We start from the raw sequence: 26,937 nt of genomic DNA on the forward strand, positions 1-26,937 counted from the left end.
CACTAGTTTGCCGTTTATACTTTGCTTCAGAATGACAGCTATCTTTCTATAGTCCATCGCCACACATTTGGGGTGGTTCTTCTAAGCATATTAAAAATCCAGAAGAGCCTGGTCTGAGTCCAGTTCCAACTTCTCTTGTCTACTAGTCCAGCACAAGGGCGAGTAAACCTAAAACAGGTTGGTCCTCTTGGCTTTCAGGTTCATTCTCCTACATCCAGACATTAAGCAATGAGGGCTTGTCTACCACTAAACAGCTCTTCTGATCATCTGGCTTCCTAGATCTCAGTAGTTCCTCAGCATTCAGAAGTTCTTCCTGCTTTTGATACTGTTGAGGCTAAGATTCTATTCCCCGCCTATGTTCAGTTTCAGGTGAGTACTAGCACATCCTTGTAGAGTTCAGGCACTCTTTCAGGGTCCACTGGTCTGGGCAAGAAGTGGGTGAATTTCTGATGTCTTTTGGACCTGGCCCCATCTCTGGGGCTGCCATCTTTGTTGAGGGCCACAAAGTAGCGTCTCCCTGAGTCCCCATGCTTGTACACGTTGGAGGAGTATGTATTATACCAGTTCTCTTCAAACTGTTCTCTGAAGACACATTCAGGAGTGAGCTTCTCCTGTAGAAAAGAATAAAGCAAGTGAGTTTTTTTAACGCAAGAAAGAGGGGGTTCTTTAGGTGATATTCCCTCAGCAAGAAAAGCATTGTTGGTTGTACCTCGGAAGCATATTTCCTTTCAAAGATGAGATCAGAACAAACTAATTCACCTAAGTTTGTACATCCAATGCTTCCAGATCAAACGTGATATATAAGTAAAGCCACTGCTTTGATAAAAGCTCCCCATTTTTAGGGAATTATTTTATCATCAAAGAAAGAAAGGAGATATGAAACACCATATACAAAGTCTCTATAAGCAGAACAACAAGCAAAACTCACTATCGCTAGTGAACCTATTGCATCATTTCTTCCCTTTCTCTCTTTCCATTTCATGGGGGATGGAGCTTGGGAGCACTATTAATTGTTAAGGTCCACCCAGTTGTTAAGTCTACCAAACAACTTTGCATACTTTTCCAGGTCTTTTGGACAAGAGCTTGGAAAAGGTTACTTTTTGTACCACAGGTCCCAGAATTCTCCAGCAGGTAGGATTTGTGACCATGGTGCTTAGAATATTCTGGGATTTTGTAATCCATATAGGTAACTTTTCCCAGTTCTGTGTGCCCCAATCCCATACTCCATCTATCTGTGACAAAAGATATGTGACAAATATAATGTCCAGTTTGGCTGTAATTGTTTCACTTTTTCACTTCTTTAAAATTTATTCATGATTTTATGAACTTATTATATTGCATTATATGTTCTGTATTGTAGGCACCTTTGGGGAGACTGAAATTTTGAAGGTAGCTATGAAATGTAACCAAGCAAACAAGCACAGGCTGATTTGGCAGAAGATGTCAATTTCAAATTCTGGCATCTCAAATTAAGTGATCCAGTAGCAAGTTATGGCAAAGGATCTCTGAGAAAGATCTCTGGCAGACACTCCCAGAGAGGTATAACCAGTATGATACTATTTGGGAATCTGTAGTACTGCAGACTTTGTTGGATTGCAGCTCCTAGCATTCTTCACCATTTTCTGTGATGATCTGGCTAATGGGTCCTGCAATCCAGCAACATCAGGAGGCTCATACATTCCCTGCTACGTCATTACAGAACATTGAACTACATGGGCAAATAATCTGGCAAAGTATAGGACAATTTTATATGTCTCACTGATGAAATTTAAATAAGCTTCCAACAAAACTTGAAAACTATTGTCTTAAATTCTCAGATTATACTCATGAGGGATTACCATGCAAAGAACACACTTGACACTACTGTACTGGCTAGTGTAGTGCTTTCTCTTGAATTAGCAAATAAGACAGGGATATGATTCCACTTTCCTTAAAACCAGTTGCAAAATTCTGAATGACTATCATAGTTCATCAAAAGGAGTCTACAGTGTGAGCTGGGGGATATCATGGTAATACTTACAGAGCCATATAGTTCTCCTTTTTCATTCATTCCAAGGTAAAGGCCACTGTCTACTCCTCGAATACTGACTAGACCTACTGCCACACTGATGAATTCAAGGATACCTGTAAGGGGACAAAAAGCAAAAAGTTCAGCTTTAAGTTTTAATTATGCATGTTGCTGTCAAGACTTGTGTATATAGCTAGAGGCAGAGGAAGTATGTGCTATGTGAAATCTAACAATAACACTCTGAGGTAGCGTGAATACCAAAACCACACAAAAATGCAGCCTTCAGCAACAGTGTTCCATGTATTGGGCATGGCCCAGCCAAATTAAGCACTTTCACGTCCCATTGATTTCAGTGAGAGAGCTACACACGTTGAAATCAATTAGGCTTGCAAGCTTTTCCTGGCTTGTGCCATTCCCTGTTAAATAATAGTAAGGATCAAATATTTGGATTGTTAGGAAGAAAGCGTTCAATTACTGCTTTAACCACAAAAAAAGAGGAAGCATGCACCCATATTTTTCTTTCAAACAGTGTCATTTGATTTTATTTAGAAACATTGTTTTCTTTTCTGCACTACTTCCCTCCCTAAAAGAAAAAATTGATTATTTCAATGGGGAATTGTCAAGGACTTGATGTGCAATGTTAAGTAGCAGCCCAGCCAAATCTTTGACAGAGATCAAATATTCAGTCTTTCCACGGCAAATAAATCATCAGAGATTTTGGAGTTCCCAATATTCAAAGTTTCATTGAAAGACATGGGAGGTATTCTGTCTTTCTGATATCATTTTCAAAGACGGGCCTCGCCGCCTCCCACCAAATCATAATAAGCAGGTGATTCAATCAACAAAGAGACCACATCAGACAAAGCTATTGAGAATGGCGATAGAATAAAGAGGCACCAGGAATGTTTGATCTCAATCTCAAATCTTTTTTTCCTCTCCTTTTTTTTTCTCCTCCCCTCCCTCCCTTTGGTAATTATTCTGTGTTTACATGCTTCCCTTCTGTGCAGAACTATCGGCTGAACTAAAGTTTCTTTCCTTCTGAAAAACATTGGCAGTTCCAACGTTGCAGGTCATTTAAGAGGCTTTTGCAACAGATTGTTTTGACTAAAAGAGAAACCTCTTTGATTCCCTTTGTGGCTGTTCCCAATGGTGGTCAACAACATCAGGCTTCCTCTGACAAGGCTATGCACCCTAACTTTTAGAATCCATCCTCTCTCTCTTCGCTCTCTTTTACAAACCAAGTAACCTCCATTTTGTGGTTAAGTTCTTTTTCTTACTCGTGAACCCTAAACAAAGTGATATAATGCATTTGAAAGACTGAGCAAGCTCTTGGGCCAGTGGCTATTAGAGTGCTGGATATGGACCTAGGTTGCCCAGGCTCCCTAACCAGGTGATCTCCAGATATATTGGACTACAGATTGAGTATGCTGTCTGAGGAAAGGAAAACTATAGTCCATCATCTTTGCAGAGCACAAGTTTGGGGGAAATGTGAACACCCGCTCTGCCATGGACTCCCTCATTGGCCTCTCTGTCAGATCTCTTTTGGCTTCCATTTCCAATTTGTAGACGCACCACCTTCCCACACTGGCACCCTCCAAATGTTTTAGGATTACAACTTCCATCAGCCTCAACTAACCTATGTTATGGTGATGGACATTCACAGGACAGGTATATTTCAGACTTCCCCAATCTGACACCTTCCCAGTCTTTTGGGATACAATTTCCATCAGCCTCAGTAACATCCTCGGTGTGGCCAAAGATCAGAGGATTTGAAGTTTGAAAGTTCTGGAGAGTAGCGAATGGGAAAAGGCTGTTATAGTGGAAGTCTAAAAGGGCTATCTGAGGATAAGTGAACTGTCTCAGGCTGATTTTTGTTTCTTGCTGATAGAAATGTTTGTCTGAGGTACACTGACTATTCAACATCTATGCAGAGTCTACATAGATGTTCAAGAGCAGTTGCTGCTGGTGTTTGTGCATGCTTGCTTCAACTGAATTGCTTTCTGCAAATCAAACAAAGTTCCAGGTTTTGAGGGCATCCCTGCATGCATTTATCCATGCATCATTCCCACTGCATTGCATGTGGGCTGATATATATGTACAGGAAGACAGGACCATATTGCAGACCGTTAGGGATGGTGAAACTCAATCTACTTTAAAAAATCAAAGCCTTGAAGAAATGAGACTGAAATGCTGAAACCCTCAGTAAGAGCAGTATATACAACTGCAATATATGTATTTCTGCTTGCAGACTGATGCAGATAGGACTGTGGCCACCTCAGTTATGCTTTCTCTTGGTCCTGCCATCATAATAGGTATATTTGTTTTAAACATGCATTTTGAATTTGGTTCCTTTTTCTTTTAACTTTTGTCCTATAGATTGTTTGGCCATTTTTTTTTGGTGTAACCTTATAGTGTAAGCTGCCTTGGGCCTCACATAGGGAAAAAGGCAAGCTACAAGTTAAGTAATGCTAAGTCACCATTTCCCAGCACATGGAGAAGTAGCCTAACAGAGGTTTGCACATTTGTTGCGACTATCTGCACCAAGTGCATGGACCCACTTTCCACATTGCTGGAATGCAGACTGTGTAAAATAGCCCTCAAGGGGGCAAGAAAGGCACTTTGTACATGTTCAGTGATGCACAGTCTCATGACTGCACATCCCTCCTGGCCATTTTCAGCAATCTTGATGTAACCTGCTGCAGTATTAAATCTTGCAAATAGATGCTACTCTTCCTCCCGGTCCCTAATTCCTTCCTATTCCTGTTCACATCTACTGCTCACTTGGACAGGCAGCTAAAGCAGACACTTTATTCCCTACTGTGGCTCAGGCCTGGATCAGGGGTGTCACTAAGGGATGCGGGGGATATGGGTCCCACAACAAACTCCAACTCCCAGAATTCCATAGCCTTGAGCCAGATAGTTAGAATTAAAGCGGTGCCAAACCAGCTTAATTCTCCATTGTGGATGCAGCCTGAGAAAGTTGGCTCAAGTCTATGAAAGCTCATGCTACCAACGTCTCTCTTTCAGTTCAGTCTCAAAGGTGCTCCAAGAGCCCTTTGCAGATAGATCTTCAAAACTAAGGTTTTTGGATGAAGTTCTGTTTGTGTTGTTGCTGCTTAGAGAAAAGGAAGGCGAAGGAGCTCCCCAGGCTGAGCTGGGTTGCTATCCCATCGGTTGTTGCTACAAGGATGGATTGCTTCCGTCGCTGGCAAAGGGAGGGCAAAGAGGCTGTGGAAGAGAAGAGGCCTCGGGGAGAAGGGAGGGAGGGAAGGAAGGAAGGAACCAAGGAAAGAAGGGAGAGAGGGAGGGAGGGAGGGAGGGAGGGAGAAGGGATGAAGGAACGAAGGACTTAAGGAAGAAAAGATGGGAGGGAGGGATGAAGGAAAGAAAAAGGAAGGAAGATAGGAAGGTAGGTGTGGATGGGTGGGTTCCTGCTGGGGCTTCTGGGGAGGAGGTAAAGGAAAGGAGGCTCCTTACCGAAGAGGCTGTGGTCCTGGCGGGTGCCTTGGACGGTTCCGTCGGGGAGGATCTGGAGGTGGAAGCCCGTGCGGCAGTAGAGCTGCCTCCGCCGGAGGATGCCCTGCAGGTGGGCCAGGTCCGGGGCGTTGGCATTGGCGGGCAGGGTCCCCGCGGGCTCCCCCTTCTGCTGCTGGGGTTGGAGGGGCTGGAGGCGGGGGTCGAGGATCCTGGGGGGGAGCCTTTCTCCGCTGGAGGGGGGCAGGAGGAAGTGGGCGCCCACCGCCTGGTGCCCCCAGCCCTCCAGGCCGCCCAGGAAGCCCCCGACCTCGGCCAAGGGAGCCATCGAGGAGGAGGAGGAGAAGGAGGCTCAAGGTAGCAGGTGCCTGGATGGGGAGGCTCGCCTGATCTCCCAGAGCATCGGGCGGAAGGCGGAGGAAAGGCTTCCTATCCACATCGAGGAGGAGAGGAGGCTGGAGATCCGAACCCAAGACCGCTCCCAAGTGCAAGCCAAAGAAAAGGGCTCTCCCTCTAGACAGATATAGGTATATATAGAGGTGTCTACGTCGGACAGGTTCCCCCAGCGACCCACCCACCGCCCCCTCCTCTCTAGGCTCAGGCTGGAGCCTTTGATATCTTAAACCGAGCTTCTTTTCCTTCTTCTTCCCCTCCCTCCTTCCTCCCTCACACCTTTCCACCTCCCTCTGGATCTGGAGGGATGAGGGGAGTTCCCCAGATGCTCCCCGGCCAGGATCCCTCCTTCACACACACACCTTGGAAACACCCCTTTCTCCCTCCCTCCCTCCCTCCACACACACAAACACACAAGAGCCAGGTGGTGGCTGTTGTTGCTGGTGATGGTGGTGATGATGATGATGAGGATGGTGGTGGTAGTGGTGGTGCTTATGATGATAGTGGAAGTAGTGGTGATGGTGATGGTGGTGATGATGATGATAATGGTAGTGATGGTGCCAAATAGGATGCTGCCCTCTATTCTCTGCCTCTTTCTAGAAGTCCGAATGTCTGGCCAGGGGGAAACATGATGATGATGATGATGATGATGATGATGATGATGATGATGATGATGATGATGATGATGATGATGATGATGATGATGATGATGGAGGCTTGGCCCCCGGGCGCTTGGAGGGGACAGGTGCAGAAGCCGGGAAGGGAAGGGAAGCGAGCGGGAGGCAGGGAGGGAGGGAAGGAGGGAGGCAGGGCGTTCCCGGAGGGGGAGACCTGCCCAGACACACATGAAAGAGGGACAAGAGGAGGGAAGGGGGAAAAGAAGGGGAGAAGGGGAAAAAGAAGATCTAACAGTTCCACTCCTGGGCTGTTCAGAACACTCATAAAAGTGTGACATGTCTTACCTTTCCCCCTTTTATCGCCTTGCCTAAGAAAGAGAGGCGGGGGAGCCAGGAGGAGGGGGGTTTTCCTCCCCTAATGAATTGGCATCAGCAGTCGGAGTTTCCCCTTTCTTTTTAAAGGGATTCCTAATACAGATATTGAGAGAGAGATCTGTGTGTGTGTGTGTGTGTGTGTGTGATCACCACCACCATCATCTTCATCACCAACACCATCATCATCATCAACATTATCTTCACCCCATCATCATAACGTGTGTGTGTGTGTGTGTATTAGAGGAACTATCAGAAGTGGAGGATGGGGTTCCTGGAGGTGTCTCATCCACAGAGTTGCCATGAGTCAAGGTCTGCTGGAAGGCAGATAACAACAACAAATTCACAGAGAGAGAGAGAGAGAGAGAGACAGTTGGCCCTCCATATCCACGGGTTTTTTTATCCACAAGTTCGAGCATCCACAGATGAAAAATATTTCATATATATATATATATTCCAAAAAGCAAAGCCTGATTGTGCAATTCTTACAAATTAAGAATTATATGATTTTTATATAAGGACACCATTTTTCTCGGCCATTGCATTTAATGGGATTTCAGCATCCACAGGTTTTGGTATTAGCGGGGGTCCTGAACCAAAACCCAGCGGATACCAAGGGTCAACTGGACACACACACACACACACACACTTGGTTATAGATATATACACATACACAAATACACACACATGTACATATATATATATATATATATATAGTACATACATACACACATACATACACACAAACATATATATATATATATATATATATACACACACACACACACACACACAGGGAGAGAGAGGGAGAGAGATACATAAACATACATACATATATACACACACAAACACAAATGTAAGCATGATTTATCTCAGAGAGTGTCTGCACTAGTTTTGGTTTGGTTTGCCTTCCAAGAGCACTGAACAATATATTGTCGTTGCGTGCTTCCAAATCCTTTCTGATTTATGGCAATCACAGGGTTTTCTGAGCTAGTTTCTTCAGAGGGAGTTTGCCATTGCCATCCTCTGAGGCTGAGAGAGAGTGACTTCCCCAAGGTCCTCCGGTGGGTTTCATGGCTGAGCTGGGAATCAAACCCAGCCACAGATGCTGGTGAAACATCAGGAAGAAACTCTTCTAGAACATGGTCACATAGCCCAAAAAACCCACAAAAAACTAATATAAAAGTGGTGGATTTCTCTGGCTATTATGCTGGGTGACCAGCCGTTCTCCTTTTCCAGGACATGGCCTCCGTTTCTGCCCTCTGTCCAAGAGGAGTTCCAAAATGTCCTCCTTGAGCATAACAAAGAAGCATGACTTTATAGTTATATGAGTGTTTCTAGTTTTTGTTTTGTAGTGGCCTACATTGTTCTAGAATGTCCTACATGTTGCAGTACCTTGCCCTCCTTTGCAATTAGCTAAATAGGGTTGGACTTTTAATGCGGTGCACTTCTGTTTTAAGGTTGGTATATTGTCTTTTAGTGCATTTTAATCTTTTTAATGTGTAGTGTTTTAACTTCATTAATAGTTTGTTTTATATTTATATTTATGCTTTTGCATTCATTTTAACTTGTATTGTTTTAAATATGGTATTAGCTGCCTTGAGTCCCATTATCGGGAGAAAAGAAGAGTACAAATGAATTAAATACATAAGGTTGAGTTTCTTAGACTGGAGAAAAACCTGGTGACCAGCCTTCTGAAAACTGAAGTGTTGATTTTGCACCCTCACCCTGTTCCCATAAAAAAAAGTACACCTAAAGCTTGGACTAATAGCAGGTTCCTCTTCATTACAAAATATCCTGTATAGAAGGAACATGGGAGCTATATTTATTTATTTATTGTTTTCCCACCAGAATCTTGTTTTTGTTGTTCTTCATGATGTTGCATTGCTTCAAGCAAACTCCAACTTAAGGCAACCCTATTGTAAGGTTTTGTGTTGTGTTTTTTGTTTGTTTGTTTTGTTTTGTTTTTTGTAATATTTATTTTTCAGTTTGTCATTGCTATCTTCTAACATGGAGAGTGTTACTTGTCCAAGGTCACCCAGTGGGTGTTCATACTGTTATGCCCAAGTTTGTAAGGGCAACCTGTTTATGCTGAGAGCGTGTAGTGGAAATTCCCCCTTGAGTAGACTCCCACAGCATCCCCTACCCTGCCAACATGATTTCACATATCACAGCATGAACCTAAGCATGTTTGCTGAGCAGGAAGGATCATTCAGTAAGGTTTACACTGTAACTGATGGATGAATCTAAAAAGGACAGATCGTTCCAAAGATGGATCCACAGATGACTAAATGCCAGCAATTAAGTAGAGGGCAGAAGGTACTCCTTAATTCTCTTTGTTATTCTCCCTTCTGTCCTCAATTCCCCACACTCTGTTTGTTTGTTTAATGAGCATGGATCACCATCATCATCCTAACCATCTTATCACTGCCACTATCTTCCCACCTTTCCTCCAATGAGTTCAAGGCTACATACATCCTCCTCCTGGTCCTACTCCACACTTTAACCACACAACAGATCTGTGAGGTTGTGGCAGCTGTTGACTTCCATGTCAGTGGGGTGGTGAATCAGCAGCAGATTTTAGTCCAAACATCCAAGGTGCTTAATCCTCTGCTAAGAATAGGTTCAGAACCTTGGATAGTTCCTGAGCTCAGTGGCACTTGCAGCCAGCAAAGTGTATATGGGGTTACAGCTTCTGATATTTTTCTAGCATCAGGTGAAACTTATTTTCCTTGGAAGAAGATTAACCTTCCATTATGAAGCCTCGCCCTCCCTCCAGTCCATCTGCCTTGGTCCAGGCCTTGGAGGTTGAGAGGAACTGCTGGACCTCTTACCCTTTCCCTCCACCACTCTCTTCTCCTTCTGTTTCATGTCTTTTTAGATTGTAAGCCTGAGGGCAGGGAACCGTCTAACTAAAAAGATTGCATGTACAGCGCTGTGTAAATTTACAGCGCTTCATAAATAAAGATTAATAATAATAATAATTTATTTTCTCAGACCTTTTACACTTGGATTTATTTTTGTCTTGCACTGATATGTTGCATTGTTCTTGCCATTTATGTGGCATGAATTGTTTCATGAGCTGCTCTGAGAAGAGTTATTGGCTGAATAGGTATCAAGTTATAGGGAAAGAACATAATATAATATTTTAACATTAAATAGAAGCTGACATGGCATTCTAGAGTCGAACTGACAAATGCTAAACCTTGTGCAAAAGGTATATTTAAATATTAGACATTCATCCACTGAAAAGACAGAAGTGATCACAATACTTTATGGATCAGCTATACTATGCCAGCCTATAAATTATACATTTATCGTCCTCCCTTTACTTATAAAATTTAGAGTACTAGACTCTAAAGTGTGATAGGACTACATTAGAGGAAAGAGTATGGCAGGTTTTTTAAAAATCAAAACCAATGCTTTGCCAGGTCATTTCCTCCCGTGTGTGTGTGTGTGTGTGTGTGTGTGTGTGTGTGTGTGTAATAAATTACAACTTGCATTGTGCAAAAATAAATGTGCTCCTAGTTTGCCTGGGAGCCATTCCTTAACAGGAATTCTTACCTGTATTGTATCAGAAGATACATTCCTGGTTTCCCTTTAAAAAATTTATTTCTCCAATATAAGTTTGGTTAACAGGTACTAGCTCAACATTTCACAACTCAATAGTCTCTCTAATCTGCACTTTGACTTGCTTAGTTCAGGATTCTTACCATCTAGTCCAAAGGTGGGTAGCTTTTGTAGGCCTAATGGCCACATTTTTAGCCCCACAACTCACCACTGGTGCCAGAGGGTCAAAAAGAGCCTGGAAAGGTCTTGTCTTGCTTTGCCTTTTCAACCAAAACATTAAAACTGGAAGTGATTGAGTGGCCATTTGTAGCTTCGTTTTATTTATTTTTTAGTTGGAGGTGGACTCAGGGTTGTAGGAATTCCACAACCGGTGGCTGTACTTTGTCCACTCTGTTTTACTCAGAGATTTAACCTCAATGACTTCTGTTAGTAAGTGCACAGAGCATTGCAACCTGGTGGTCAGATTTCATGGGCCAAATTTCAAGGGTCAGAAGGAAGAGTTTCAGATATTTCTAGTTAGTCAAAGCTTGTTAGATTATATGCGCGTGCCCAGTTTCAGCCTTCCATTAATTATTTCAGTCTTGATGCCATGGTTAGTGAATTAATGAGTCAAAGAAGCCCAAGCTTTGTGCAAAATCTTGTATCAAGAGTAGGCTCATAACAGAAATCAGTGGTGAATGATTTATGACTGGAGCTCCCCAAATCATCATGTGTTATATGTAAGAATTCTCTCTCATTCAACAGTGCTCAACCCCCATGTTGGATGGCTCTCAGATCCAGTTTAAGGTCACTTCAGAGGCAGGTCCTTTTAATATTTCTTTAGATACAACACCCAGCTAAATGAGGAAGGTATGCATATACTAAATTATCTGCTTACCTAGAGTGGTATAGCTGTTACACTGTTGGACTTTGCTCAGGATAGAGGAGGAGAAGTCTATTGGTTCTGGGGGCAGCACTGACTACTAGGACCAGTTTGAAGATTGGATGATAAAAGGGAGTAGAAGCATAATCCCAAACCCACGTCTGAATCTTCTGCCCTCTTCCCCCAATGCCCATTCCCAGATTTTCTATGCAAGGTCTATTTGCATACCTCTTACTTCCCAGTTATTTAACAAAGGGCATGCAAAGAGTATCCCACTGTAATCTCCAGTCACTGATCAGAGGTTACAGAAGTATGACTCTGCCTCCCCACACACCTTCCCTTTTGGGAAGGTATGTGGTGCGAGGCCAAATCCTACTAGTATCTCCAGACTACGAACACAGATAACAGGGACTACCTCAGGGCTCGGAAGTAATGAGTTACAAGTAATGTAGTTACAGAGAGCTAGAGTGGTGTAGTGGATTGAATGTTGGGCTATGATTCTGGAGACCAGGGTTCGATTCCCAGCTCGGCCATGAAACCCACTGGGTGACCTTGGGCAAGTCACACTCTCTCAGCCTCACAGGAAGGCAATGGCAAACCTTCTCTCAACAAATCTTGCCAGGAAAACCCCATGATAGGGTCACTGTAAGGTCACCATAAGTCAGAAACGACTTGAAGGCACACAATGACAACATAATGGATTGTTTTGTTTCATATAAGAATGCTGTAACAAGCTACATTTCAAAAGATGTAATGAGAGAGGCGTTTATTCATTTGACAAGTAATAGTTTCCATTTATTTTAAAGTGTTACTTTTGAAAGACACTTTCAGAAGTTTTATCATTCCAACATTCAGGTTTTATCTCTCCCATCACTCCTAAAGTTTCCCCTCAAAAGGGTAACAATGTAATGTAGTGCAGCAAGGAATACAATGAATTAACTTTTCAATTTTGTTGCTCAGCATTGTGCAAGTAACACTGATGGGTTACTTTACAAATATTCTAACTAATAACTGACAGAATTACTTTTAAAAAGTAACTTTCAAACTTCTTCAGGGGTATCCCACCAATCTGCTTTCCTTCCCAGTTTGAAGCTTGAGCCAGGTCCTAATGTTAATTTTCATTGATCACTGTCAATATCAGTGAAGCTAATACTGGGTTACCCAAACCCAGCACTTGCCTTACCAACAAAGAAGGCCAAAGCGGCATCAGGAGCTCTCTGCAACTCCAGGGCTACAGAATTTGCAGGCTATGCTCAGCCCATATCTGGGCTGGATTAGGCCTAAAGAGAAGATCAAATCCCTACTCAGCCACTAAGCTTACTGGTTGACTTTGGGTTGGTATGACTTCACTACCATGGAGGATTCAATGGATCTGTGATCAAATGATGCTGGCATATTCATAAATAAATAAAGTAAATTAAACTTTAAGATACAAAATGGTTCAATATTCTTATTTAATTCTCCCTTATAACCCTTTGAAGTAGCTCATTATTTTATTTTATTTTATTTTATTTTTATTTACATATGGGGAAGGCAAAATGGCAACAATATTTATTCATAGTTAACACAAATCCAATCTTGTTATAGAGAAGCCCATGGTATCCTCTGAACTACAGTCGGCCCTTCTTATACACGGATTTTTTATACACGGATTCAAGCATACACGGTTTGAAAATGTTCCAAAAAAGTATAAATTTACCTTGATGTTCCATTTTTTATAAGGGACACCATTTTGCTATGTCATTATATTTAATGAGACTTGAGCAAACACGGATTTTGTTATACACGGGGGATCTTGGAACCAAACCCAGTGTATAACAAGGGTCCACTGTATATGGCTTCACATGTGATTGACCAATATCACAAAGGCATTAGATCGCATCTGATCTTGGAAGCTAAGCAGGGTCAGACTTGGTTAGTACTTGAAAGGGGGAAATGGCCAAGGAATACCAAGTGCTGTAGGCTATATTTTGGGGGGGTGGGGGGAGTAATGGCAAAAAGCCTTTGTGTATTCCTTGCTTAAGAAAACCCTATGTTAGCGGGGCCACTGTAAGTCAACAGTCAACTTGAAAGCATGTGCATCCATGCACATGTGCGTGTGCATACACATGCACACACAGAGTATTTCACCATGTATTCTCACCAAACTTAATGTGCAATATATTGTCACCAAAATAAATGTTATTTCCCTTTGTTATTTGAAATTTTTCAGAACAGGATCTTGAAAGGGCTGTGGGAATGGAACTGCTCATTGGATTTACACTTTTGTTTAACTAACAAAAAGAAGTTGTAAAGCAATAGGAAATAATAGGGCGGTGAGGTTTTTGGATTTTTTTTTTCAGTTTCTTTCCATGTGTCTTTTCAGTCACCATGTAAATCTGGGAGATCAAATGGATTTGGCTGCTTTGCTTTATTTTCTGGAAAGAGTTTGGGGCTAATTAATTGGCAGGTGGCTTAAAGCAGGTAACACAACACCTTTTCATCACAGCAGTCCTAAGTACTGCCCTGTGTGCACCTGAGTGATTAAAAAAAAAAGAGGAGAAGACTGTTGAAAGCAAGTGATTTATTATGGAAGGATTTAAAACCTCAAAATGAAAATAATGTTAAATAGAATGATCAGATAAATCACTTCGAAAGACGAGAAAAAGTGTGTGCTGGCAGACTTGGGAAAGTTGTTGAAGATAGATGTTATATAAGTTTACCTTTCAAATAACAGAAGCCTGTCATGTGGCTGGACCTGAAAAATCCTCCATAATCAAGCTTTCAAAGCACATCTGTGTAAACATTATCACCTCGGTGTAAAACATCAACCAGTGGACTTTTGCTTTGAACCAAATCTTCTTAATTGCAGGGCTAAATCAAAGCATTAGATCAAAGTTGCAAAATGTGTGGAAGACCCAGTTCTGCAGGTAGTCCCATACACTTCTGTCTCAAAAGATAGATTTACCAAACAATGACATCATCAACAGTAATAATAATAGGTAAACATTAAACAAATAAATAACTAATTTATTTATTTTGTAACACAGAAAGATTAAATTCAGCCCAAGATATTGCGAACATATACTTGAACAACTGCAAGAGAGGATATTACATCTGGGAGCCTAATGTATACGATTCCAAGCAACAGAATAGTAATTGCACTGTTTCCAAGGAGAGGCAGGTAAGATTCAACATGACCCATCAACATATTTTGTCTGTGAGTTAAGATAGCAATTTGTAAGATGCACAGAAAGGAGGTTGTTATACGCACCCTACAGCATGCCCTCAAACTGTCCTGGTTTAGCAGGGGCAGTCCCAGTTAATCTTCTGCCACCCCACTTTTTCAGCTGCTTTTAGAAGGTCTCAGCTTCGCTGTCCTCCTTCCACTTTCCTTCTTTGTCCTCACCTTATTTCAGTTGCTGCAAACTGAGTTCAACAAAAAAAAGTAGTTTTCACTCAATTAACTCAGCTGGAAGGAGAAAAGAGGGTCTTGGCCTTCCTAGTAGACTCATTTGGGATTTTCCCTCCTTTTTAAGGCCTTCCTAAACTTAGTATAAAAATCCCAGGATTTCCCTGCTTAAAATTTTATATGCTTTCTCCTATTTTTATGTGCTTTCTCCTGTTCTCTTGTTGCATGGCCACACCCATTTGACCAGACTGTGGTGCTGGTCAGCCACATGTGTCCAGGTTTTCATCTGTGAAATGTTGGAGGGTATACTACATCAGGGGTACAAATCACGCAGCCCTTCAAGTATTATATAAAGTCGAACGCTTTCATGGCCGGCATCCATAGTTTTAATGGGGGTTTTGAACTATGAGGCCATGTTCTAGAAGTGTTCTAGAAAGACAGGAAAGCCATTGAAATCCATAAACACCTGGACAACTTCAACAGGAAAGAAGAAACTCTTAAAGTAAACAAAGTTTGGCTACCAGTCCTGAAAAACACCAAAATCAAGACCCAGCAAATGCAAATGAAACCCACCCAGGGTGAGGGGGGTTTCCCAGCAGGCAATGGATTATGAATTAAATAGACAACCTGAGGCCTTGCCATTCAACAACAGAGCAACACACAGATTAACATGTAAATCACTTCCTCTCAACCAACAGTATATATACCCTACTCTCTTCCATGCCAGCATTCTCTGAAGATGCCAGCCACTGCTGCTGGCAAAACATCAGGAATAAGCTCTTCTAAAACATAGCTTCATAGCCTGAAAAACCCACAAAAAAACCTCCAAGTGTTGTTGGAATGCAAGTCCCAGCAGTCTAGCCAGCCTAACCAACAGTGAGGAATGCTGACAGTTGCTGTCCTACACAACATCTGGAGGACCATGTTGAGTGCACCTCACACACTGTGAAATACAGTGATCTTCCATCCACACACTAATAAGGCCCAGTCTGCTTAGATTTGGGAGGAAATCTGCATAATGTTCCCCTAACATCATACCTTTAGGCTGGAAGCTCTTTTACATAAGACTGCAGCCTAAGTCATGTTTCAAAGGCATATTTTAAATTTGAAGGGACCAAGAAAAAAGTACCGTATTTTCTGGCATATAAGACGACTGGGCATATAAGACGACCCCCAACTTTTCCAGTTAAAATATAGAGTTTGGGATATACTCGCCATATAAGACTACCCCTCTTCCAACGCACACCAAATAAAAATTTAAAAAATCAGATTTGATTTCAATATGGTAATTTCAATTCAAATGCTTATGACATGCAGGTACTTAGCAGGAAAACTTGTTGTATGCAAAGCCTGCTTGAATTGGTCAGCTCTCCCTGCCTGCCCAGCCCTCCCTGTCTCCAAGATTTTATTCTACCGTACTTGTACAGCGCCTCCCTTCTTGCTTTCATATGGTCGCCACATATGGAGGGGATGCGGCTGCGGCCATTTTGAGCTCCCTCCACCAGTCACAGATTCTCCAGTCCAGCACCTGCCCTATAAGATGACACCCGGCGTATTAGACGACCCCTGACTTTTGAGATGATTTTCCTGGGTTAAAAAGTAGTCTTATACGCCAGAAAATACAGTATATAATTTTTCAATGTTACTAGTGATTAATTTGTTGGACTGCATGTATGCTACTCAATTTGTTGTACATGTTGACTACTAAGATTTGTTCTAATGATTTAGTTCATTAAACTACACACCTCTTGTAGCCTGACCCATTTCTAAAGTGCTAGATCAGTGATGGCGAATGTTTTGGAGACTGAGTGCCCAAACCGCAACCTAAAACCCACTTATTTATTGCAAAGTGCCACATCCCTCTGGCTTTCTAGTAACAAACTCTGGCAAACTCTGCGCTGAGGTGATGGCATATGTGCCCACAGAGAGGGCTCTGAGTGCATCTCTGGCACTAGTGGCATAGGTTTGCCACCACTGTTCTAGATGAATGACAACTTAAAACCCACAGAAAAATCAGACTCGTTAAAAGATGTTTTTGGAACATAACATCAAACTATACAAATTCAAAAAGGAAGGTGTGAATTTTTTTCCTACAAAAACTTTCAGGCTACCCCAGAGTTTTGGCAATGTGGTCCTTCAGGTGTTAGGCTGCAATTCCCATTAGCCTCAGCAAGTGTAACAAAAAATGAAGAATGATGGGAAGTATATTTTTAAGAAATTAAGACCAGATGTCCATCTCGTCATTCAAACGGTTCATGAATGGAAGCTTCTATGCTGCATACAGTCCTAACACTTGGATTGAAGCAAAAGTGGTTTTTTAAAAAAAACAGAAAATTTATTTGATGTTATGTGCCTTCAAGTCAACTCTAAGTTACTGCACCTCTCTCATAGAGATTTCTTGGCAAGTTACATTCAGAGGGTTGCCAGTGTCTTCCTCTGAGGCTCAGAGAATATGACTTGTCCAAGGTTTCCTAGTAGATTTCCATGCCTGGATAGGTTCTAGAGAGTAGAGCAAATGCATTTACACACATATGTTGGGATTACTCAGTGTAGCTCAATATCTCAATCCTTTGTTCTTGGCTCATTGATTACATTGTATAGGCCCACTTGGTATCCAACAGCTAGGATTCAGTGCCCATTTGAACTCATCCCATTTGGATTCACATATATTCCTTTGCCTTTCTGGAAGCCACAAAATGGATTTGGATTCTGGGAATCATTGTTCAGAAAAAGCATGTTGTTTCCTGAGGTTTGGGGCACACTGGGATTAGCAAATCCAACCTTCTCGTTGGATAACAAACAGCTAAAAGTTAACAGTGATGCAGCTGATCTGCTCTAATAAAGTTTGACAAAACTTTGATTTATTGCAAGTGCAACATACTGCCTTGGAAGTAAATATCAAGATGCTTAGAGCAGGAGTGAAAGTGAAATACAAAACAAACTGACCTCTTTCAAGCACAGCCTTTCATGTCTGCGCTCGGAAGCAGTTATGTATTTTATCAAGTACTGGGAAAGACACGATAAGAGTCTTTTTTCACCTTACTGTTTGCATTAGTCATGTGACAGGAAAAGATAACACCCAATTTTTTCCCCCTTCTGTGTTGCTATCATGGAAAGTTAAATACATTCGAAGAGTGTTTTTGCAAAACCACGCTATTCTACTTCAGGTATACACTTCAATCTTATCATTTCCCTTTACTTCCTAGAACAGTACTTTCAATGGTGTTGAACAAATATATAGTGGCCCAGGTTTGTTTGTTCTTTAAAATTCCCAAAGCAAGGAATTATTTTAATATGCATGGGCAATGTAGTATCAGGATGTCTTGTAAGAATAGTACGTTGTCTTGGAGATTATTCAGTGCCTTTCTTCCATGTGTATATATGTGCCTTCAAGTCACCTGTTGACTTATAGCGACCTCATGGATTTCATAGGGTTTTCTTAGATTTGCCATATTGTTTGGACCACCTCAAGATTCATAACAGACAAGTGAGACTTAAACACTCTCAGTCTAAGCCTTCATGAAGCCAACCAATCGCCAAGCCAAATCAGATTCCATCAATAAAGCCAAAAACACATTCCAAGAAAAATCAAGTCATGAATCATAGTCCAAATCAAAGCCAGAAACACTATCCAAAGACAACCAATAATCTCACTTACATTTCCCTCAATTATGCTGCTGCAGTGAACAAAAAGGAACTCGGGTTTTAAGTGGGAAGCATGCTGGTTAGGTGTTCAGTGGCCTACCAAAGCCCCTACGTAATAGCTCTAGAAGGTTCCAAATAACACATTGCCCAGGTACACAGGTACCATTTGTGTGAGTCACAGAGACTGTGAAGATGAACTATCGAAAATTCTTCCACATCCAGATCATCATCATACCACCTATCATAGAAAACTAAGACTAGAGTGTGGTCAGCACCATGGATGGTACCCAAAATACTATTTGGTCAGACCCAGGACTGTTATGGAAGACATGAAGTGCTGGGCTGCTCCCGAAAGAGCTGTCTTCATAGGCTGTTATCATACGAAGGAAATGTACCTTCATCCCGAAGGAAAGAGAAAGTAGACTCAGTTCAAAAGTAAGCCAATTCACGTGATTAATTATCACACGTGAAGAGCGAAATTGTGGTAATTCCAAAGGCAAAGCAAAGTGATGGCAAAATAAGTTATCATGCCAGTACATACCATGCGGATTCGACAATTTGAATGGGCACCCTTGCGCATGCTCAGTGGGGCTCTGAACGCATCATGAACCTGTACACTTCTGGGGTGAAGAAGGGGGCCACTTCCTGCTTCATGTGAATGCTAGCTTCACATGAATTATTGCTTCGCGTTTCTTCTACTCCATGAATATATGTATGGGCACGTGGAAGCACATGCACACACACACATATATTTGTGTGCACACATACATATGCATGCACACATAGCCCTCCCCAATGGGTGAGCCATGGACATGGGTGGGCATATACATATATGGAAATATAAACGTGTGTGTGTGTGTGTGTGTGTGTGTGTATACAGGTGTGTGTGTGTGTGTGTGTGTGTGTGTGCATATATATGTGCATGTGTGTATACACACACACACACATTTTTGCATCCAAACAAGCTTCTTTTCTATGGGTCTCTGTGCCCTTTCCCCAGTGGCATTAGAGGCACAAACCATGCACTGCTCTGTCCACATTAAAACGTGAAAATGTTCATTCTGCAGTAGCCCTTTCACCAGCAGCATCAGAAACAGCCGCTTTTCCCCTCCTCGCCAGCACTGGAAGTGGAAGGACTACCAGAAGCAAAATGGTGCAAAATCATAGCGTTGCACCATGGGAGGTTTGGGGCGGGGGAATACTAGGGCCGATGCAAACTTGCATTCCTCACCAGCACCACATCGAATTGACTGCGAATTAACCTTGGAATAAGATTTGTGAATTCGCTAGTTCACCGAATTTACCAATTTTTGGATTGACCTAGGATTGGGCTCGGAATGACTGTGAAATGACAGCAATTACATGTGATAATCTCTTACAAATTAATGTGAATACGCATGATTGGGCTTGGGATGGCATTGGATTGGCATTGATTTGCCTGGAAGTTTTCATTGTGTGATAACTGCCATAGGGATTTAGAAATCCTACAGTACAACAAGCCAGGGGAACTCCAACACCACTGCTGAGACTTACTCAGCCACTCAGGAAGTGAGACTGTTGAACTGCAGGGCTGGTGCTGCACCAACAGAAATGCTTTTCTTTTCCAGCCAGCCACCTTCAGATTCATACACAGCAGACTGGTAAGGCACCTGGTGAGGAAATGGAATCCCAATAGACCACTGCAACTCTGCCTTCTTGTTTCCATCCCAGGCAGGAGGCAGGCGAACAAAGCTGGGAGAGGTTAACCCCTCCCCCTGCATACATAGCAAGTTTCCACAGATGAAAAACAGGACATGTGTGTCCAAGCAACATCCGAGTGTGGCCAAGTTACTTATGAGGAAGAACACAAAAGCCAGGTGATGCTGCAGTAATTTGCTTTTGCCTGAGTCTATAGGGAAGCGAAAGATTGCATCCCTTCCTCTCCCGCTACTGAATTGAGTACAAGCTGCTTTTGTATATTATTATTATTATTATTATTATTTCTTATATCCCACCTTTCTCCCAACATAGGGACTCAAGGCAGCAAATTTGCATTCAGTTTGCAGCAACTGAAGTAAGGTGAGGACAAGGGGGGAACATGGAAGGAAGGGGAAGCTGGAACATTTCAAAATCAGCCAAAAAATGGAGCAACAAGGGATTAATTGGCACTCTCCCTGCCAAATCGGAATAGTTGGAGAGTATGACCCACCTACATCCAGCCAAGACTCTGTAGTACAAACCAGGTTGACATGCTCATCCATGATCAAGTTATGAATCATTTTTCCCCATTTACTTACCTTGCATTGAGAACGTATTATGTGGTATGAAGCCGTCTATTTACAAGCCATCAAGATTCATCAGAGAAGCAGTGTAATATTCATTAAAACAGAAGTGGGAATCATGTGTTCCTCCAAATATTGTTGAACTCCCTGCTATCTTCACCATTGGCCAGCTAGGGCTGTTGGGAACTGCAGTCCAAAAGCATCTGCAGAGCTACATGATTCCTGCCCTTGCTTAAAGTATGCCAGCACAACTTGCAACCTATCAAGCCAAATGTAACCCCATGTGGAGAGTTATGTGGCCCTCCAAATACCCACAGGACAATCCATCATGCTCCAGACCAGTGGTTCCTAAACTCTGGTCCTCCAGATGTTTTTTGGATTTCTGCTCTCAGAATTCCTGGCTGTTGATTAAGCTGGCTGGGACTTCTGGTAGTTGAAGTCCAAAGGAACCAACATTTAGGAACCACTGCTCCAGATGTTGTGGGACTCCAGCTCTCATCAGCACCAGACAGCACAGCCAGTGCTCAGGGTAGTGGGAATTGTACTTCAACAACATCTGGCATAAGCTCTGACCTAGTAAGTGCTTAAAAACACTTTCTTTCCACTTCAAGGAAAGTTATTGTGTTTCTGCTCTAACACAGCATTTCCACTACTAATGGCTATATGTGTAGCTAAATGTATTATGTTATGTTAAGCTTATGAGAATGTGAGATACATTACGTGGCCCATTCAGTAACACTGATAAAATTCCTAACAGTCACTTGGAAAATTCATGTTTTTTATTTCAGTTAAGTGTTGAGTGTTGGCACATAATATCTTCAATCAAGCTGGAACCTTACACTTACAATGCAATTAAAATGAAGTTCTATTCTTAAGCAAACACCTCAATGGGAGGGTCTTAGGAACACATCCAGATACAAGTAGTTACAGATGTGTATATTTTTTTTTCAGTTGAACAAAAGATTAGCCTGCAGGTGCTACTGAAAAGTCATTAAATTCATAGCTGAGGATTCCAACTTCAAGGGAGCATAAAGCCGAGATATATTTGGAAGTGATAAATGCAAATCTTTTGCCCAAAATCAAGATGATATGTTAAAATTACTTATTGGGGGGAAATAAGAAGTAAGCAAATAATAAGAAAGTTGATTATAATCTCATAGTGGCCAATAATTTCATACAATAAATCTATGGTCATTTGTTCCTATTGCATGCCTTCAAGTTGTTTTCAACTTATGGTGACTCTAAGGCAAACCTGTCACAGGGTTTTTCTTGGCAAGATTTGTTTAGATGGAGTTTTCCCCGTGCCTACCTCTAAGGCTCAAAGAGTATTATTTGCCTAAGGTCACCCAAAGGGTTTCTATGGCTAAGCGTGGATTTGAACACTGGTCTCAATAGTGCAACACACAAACACTGACATTGGAATTTCTTTTGGGAATTAGTATGTTTTCTATCCAAACATGTAGCTATAATGCATCCAAAATAGCAGTGAGGCTTATGTAGGAAACATACATGTAGCTCAACAAAGTTCAAAAAATGGTATGTATCATTCCTGATTGTAGTGAAGCTCCAAAGATAATAAAGGTATAGGAAAATTCCAGCCGTGCAGCTCTGTACAAAATGTACAGTGCAGAGCCAGATTGTGCAGCTGATTCTAACATGAAAAGTTCTGAAATCAGTTGTTCTGAATCAGTAGTAAAAGAATGAAGATGAGGCTTGGAGTTTTGTGCTTTGATGGTGGTCACTTTAAATGGTAAATAATGCAGCAGAATAAGCCTATACCTATGCTGGTTAGTAGGAATTTGGTTACAGGATTTCACAATTCCCGAGCCTGTTGGAGACTAATAAGAGACTAGTCAGACTACCCCTGGGACTCAGCCTTTAAGGCTAGAAGTTCAGATTCCTTAAGCAAAAGCATCATAAAATTCACAGCATGCCCAAGGCCTCAGAGATCCTAGTAGATAGGAAGAGCAGAGCGCACCCTTCTGTGCTGAAGAACGCGTCTCTTAAGCAAGGCACCAACATTTAAATTCCTCTCAAATCTTGGTTGTGGGGTTAAGCTTGAATGCATCACTGCTTATTAGCTGGGTTCCAGCTAAAGGTGCCCAAGTGTGACAGACCCTTCTACTGCAGAGCCTGGCTTTACCCAGTTGTCAATGGGCAATGTGTTCTTCAGAATTTCATCTTTCTATAGGAGGGATGGGGAACCTACGACGACCCTCCAGGTTCTGACAAACTACCATTCCCATCATGCCTCACCACCAGCCAAGCTGAAGGACGTTTTAGCCAGGCTCACGAGGGACTGGTTGTAGATCCCCCGTTATGGTGATGCTACCATAAGAGCTTCGCTCTGGTGCCACAACCAACTACAATGCCCAGAATGCCATAGCATGGAGCCAAGGCAGTGAAAGGGGGGCGGGGAGGTCAAACCAAATTATTTCTGCAATGTGGATGGACTCTGAGGTGCACAGTGACAAAATGGCTTTCTAAAAAGGAATGTAGGACATTCATGGGTAGATTTTTTCTATCTGTTCTTTCCCATGACAGTTAAGTACATTCACATTCCAGGGGTGGCGGGCGGGGGGCGGGGGAGAGAAATACCTCTGATTATTAGATGATAGAGCAAGCAGGGCTTCTGCATCAAGAATGGTATGACAGAAGAGGGAATTTCAATCAGGAATTTATCACACAGGAGGAAATTAGGAGTTTAAGCAGTATTTAACCTGTGAAAATCACACAACTGACATTAAAATGCAGTTCAAATGAGATTAACACAAGAGCCATTATCCCGTGAATAACCAGGGAATAACCAGCAAAAAGTCATTCAAGAGAAAATCTCGTGAATAATTTGCTGCTGTTTCTTGGCACTTTTATCATGTTTCATCTTGATGTCATGTGAAAACCATTAGTGCAATTGTGGGATTATCATGGGTTAATCACTGTTTATACTTCCAATTGTCCCCCATGTGATAAACTCCTAGGTGTCGATAGCTGTACCTGCCGAAATGTCCTTTTCAGCATAGTGTATTGTGTGAGTGGGTGACTGGGTGCTCTCACTTCACCTGTTGACTCCATGGATTTCACTGGGTTTTCTTAGGCAAGGAATACTCAGAGGTGGGTTTGACAGTTCCTTCCTCTGAAATATAGCCTACAGTACCTGGTATTTGTTGGCAGCCTCCCAACCAAGTACTAACCAGAGCTGACCCTGCTCAGCATCCCCGATCAGATAGGACATGGCGCCTTCAGGGTTATCATTGCTGTTGAGTGCTACCAACTCAGGGCAACCTTAAGGTGAACCTGTCATAGGGTTTTCTTGGGAAGTTTCTTCAGAGGGTGTTTGCCATTGCCATCCTCTGAGGCCGATAGGCTGTGACATGCCCACGCTCACCCAGTGGGTTTCCATGGCTCAGCATGAATATACTTTATTACAGTCGAAGATCAGCATACATGACTGAGCAGGGATTTGAACCCTGAGTGTGGTGTAGTAGTTTGAGTGTTAGACTCTGTGGAACAGAGCTCCAGTCCCAGCTCAGCCATGAAACCCACTGGGTCATCCTGGGCAAGTCACACACTCTCAGCCTCAGAGGATGGCAATGGCAAAGACACTCCTCTGAAGACACTTGCCAAGAAACCCTTGTGTTATGTTTGCCGTAAGTCAGAAACGACTTGAAGGCACACAACACACACATTCTAGAGTCATCGTACAATATTCAAACTACTACACCACTCTGTTAAAAGTGGATGACCAGAGGCCCTCCATTTTCCTGGACCTGTCCTCCATTTCAACCTTCTTTCCAGGAGAAATTCCAAAACATCATTTTGGGCATGACTACGATCTGAAACACACTGCAGAAATAATTCAGTTTGAGACCACTTTAGCTGCCCTGGCTCAGTGCTATGGAATCCTGGGAATTATAGTTTGTTGTGGCACCAGAGTATCGGGTGGTAGAGCTTGTTGTGATGTAACAAAGAATTAAACATATTTTAAAAGATAAAAGTGTTTAAAATATAGGAATAGTAAGTAATAAGTAATACTTTTTGGCCATGGTGATAGAAGAACAAAGGAAAATGGCTGGGTCCTTGCCAGGATTGTAGCATATGAAGGCTGTATCCACACTGCAGAAATAATCCGGTTTGATACCACTTTAACTGCCACAGCTCAATGCTATGGAATCCTGCAAATTGCAGTTTGTTGTGGCCCTAGAGCTCTCTGACAGAGAAAGCTCCATCACAAAACCACAGTCCCCAGAATTCCCTAGTATTGAGCCATGGCAATTAAAGTGGTATCAAACCGGGTTATTTCTGCAGTGCGGATAGTGGACACAGCCTTTGTGAGGATTCCTTAGCACTGAGCCATGGCAGTTATCAAAGTGGTATCAAACCGGATTATTTCTGCAATGTGTTTTGGATCTATGAATCTGCAGACCAGGTTCAGATTTATTATTATTATGGGAAATGTAGTCCTGAGAGACATTTAGCCTTCTCCGTCAGAGAGAGTTCTGGTGCCACAACAAACTACAATTCCCAGCACTCCCTAGCACTGGGGGGCAAGGTAGTTAAAGCGGTCTCAAACTGGATTATTTCTGCGGTGTGTTTTGGACCTATGAATTGCTGTTGTTGGAAATATAAAGTTTCGCGAGGTATTTAGTTCTTTCACAAGGTGTAACGGTCCTTCCTCTCTGAGAGGGGGAGAGATAAACCCGTGAGGCGTGCGAGGGCGGCCTCTGAGGGAAGGCGAGGAAACAACGGCCATTTTAGGTGAGGGCGGAGGGAGGGTCTCGCGTCTGGCGCGTCCAAGTCTCGCGAGATTTCCGCTCCGCCGCCGCTGCTGTGGCTGCTGTCACCCGGCGCATCAGTCAGTCGGCTCCTGTCAGTCGGAGCGGCGCGATGGCAGCGCTGAGAGGCGTCCTGCTGCGATGGCGGCGGCGGCGTTGCAGCATCGGCATCAGTAGCGGGAGCAGCGTCTCCTCAGAGCCTCTTCCCTGCCGCCATCGCCGGCTGTTTCTGTGGAGCCTGAGAGCGAGCGAGGGCAGCGAAGGAGCGCCGGGAAGGCTGAGCGCAGCCTTGGTAGCCGGGGCGACCGGCGGGGCTGCGGCGTGGTTCCTCTGCCAGCGCTTCTACGGCCAGCGGGAGACCCAGGGCCAGAGGAGGGCGGCGGAGGCAGCCCGAGAGGCCGCCCGGGGGCTGCTGCCCATCCCTGTGGCCGCGGCCGCCAAGGAGGCGACGGTAGGGCGCAGGGAGGGCAGGGGAGGGGTGCTCACTGCGGAACGAACCCGGTTTCATGCCGCTTTGGCTCAAGGCAGCGGGATTCTGGGAATGGTCTTTGTGGAAACGCCAACAACACAAAGGGGAATAAAAGAAAGAATATAAAAGCAATACGTTCTATTATTATATAATAGAATAATAGATCATTATATATATATATAATATAAAATTCTGTTATTGCATAGAATCATAGAATCGTAGAGTTGGAAGAGACCGCAAGGGCCATCCAGTCCAACCCCATTCTGCCATGCAGGAACTCTCAATCAAAGCATCCCTGACAGATGGCCATCCAGCCTCTGCTTAAAGACCTGCAGAGAAAGAGACTCCAGTACACTCCGAGGGAGTGTGTTCCACTGTCAAACAGCCCTTACTCTCAGGAAGTTCCTCCTAATGTTCAGGTAGAATCTCTTTTCCTATACCTTGCATGCATTCCTCCGGTTCTTGTTCTCTGGAGCAGCAGAAAACAAGCTTGCTCCCTCCTCAATATGACATCCTTTCAAATATTTAAACAGGGCTATCATATCACCTCTTAACCTTCTTTTCTCCAGGCTAAACATCCCCAGCTCCCTCAGTCATTCCTCATAGGACATGGTTTCCAGACCCTTCACCATTTTAGTCACCCTCCTTTTGACACGCTCCACTTTCTCAACATCCTTTTTAAATTGTGGTGCCCAGAACTGGACACAGTATTCCAGGTGAGGTCTGACCAAAGCAGAATAGACTATTACTTCCCTTGATCTAGACAGTATACTTCTATTGATGCAGCCTGAAACAACAAAAAGGGGTATTGTACCTAACAGAGAAAAGAAAAAAGTTAGGTAATGATAAAAGGGTATCAACAATGTTGATTAAAAACAAAGGTATCTTGTGCACTCTTTGTCTTACATAAAGATCCTAAAATGTACACTTAGAGGATGCAATTACAACAAGCCCTAGAAATGACAATCAGTTTTTGTAATTCAGTTTCTGTTGCCATAACACACAAGCGTTCCCAGAATTCCACAGCCTTAAGCCACTGCTGTCAAAGCAGTGTGAAACCAGATTAATTCCATAGTGCAGATGCAGCCACAGACAGCACCTCC

At 42.9% G+C, this 26,937-nt stretch overlaps 2 protein-coding genes across 4 annotated transcripts in view; one reads left to right on the forward strand and one right to left on the reverse strand.

Annotated features, from left to right (window-relative positions):
• Nucleotides 1-365: 365 nt before the first annotated feature.
• On the reverse strand, nucleotides 366-5,810 carry LOC149312755 (fibroblast growth factor 20-like). Its single transcript, XM_089526982.1, has 3 exons — nucleotides 5,486-5,810; nucleotides 2,021-2,124; nucleotides 366-611 (listed from the first exon to the last, which is right to left on the reverse strand). The coding sequence occupies exons 1-3, from the start codon at nucleotides 5,808-5,810 to the stop codon at nucleotides 366-368; spliced, it is 675 nt and encodes a 224-aa protein (XP_089383108.1).
• Nucleotides 5,811-25,468: 19,658 nt separating this feature from the next.
• Nucleotides 25,469-26,937, forward strand: part of LOC149312756 (calcium uptake protein 3, mitochondrial-like) — a 48,877-nt gene continuing 47,408 nt past the window's right edge. For all 3 annotated transcript variants that reach the window (XM_089525295.1, XM_089525294.1, XM_089525296.1), the window contains exon 1: nucleotides 25,469-25,816. In XM_089525295.1, coding sequence (XP_089381421.1) covers nucleotides 25,478-25,816 — 339 coding nt within the window. In that variant the 5' untranslated portion in view covers nucleotides 25,469-25,477. The remainder of the gene's footprint in view (nucleotides 25,817-26,937) is intronic.

The sequence above is a fragment of the Sceloporus occidentalis genome, unplaced genomic scaffold (genome assembly GCF_023333645.1).
Source record: "Sceloporus occidentalis isolate IW3139 unplaced genomic scaffold, rSceOcc1.0.p SCAF_5, whole genome shotgun sequence".
NCBI lineage: Eukaryota > Metazoa > Chordata > Lepidosauria > Squamata > Phrynosomatidae > Sceloporus > Sceloporus occidentalis.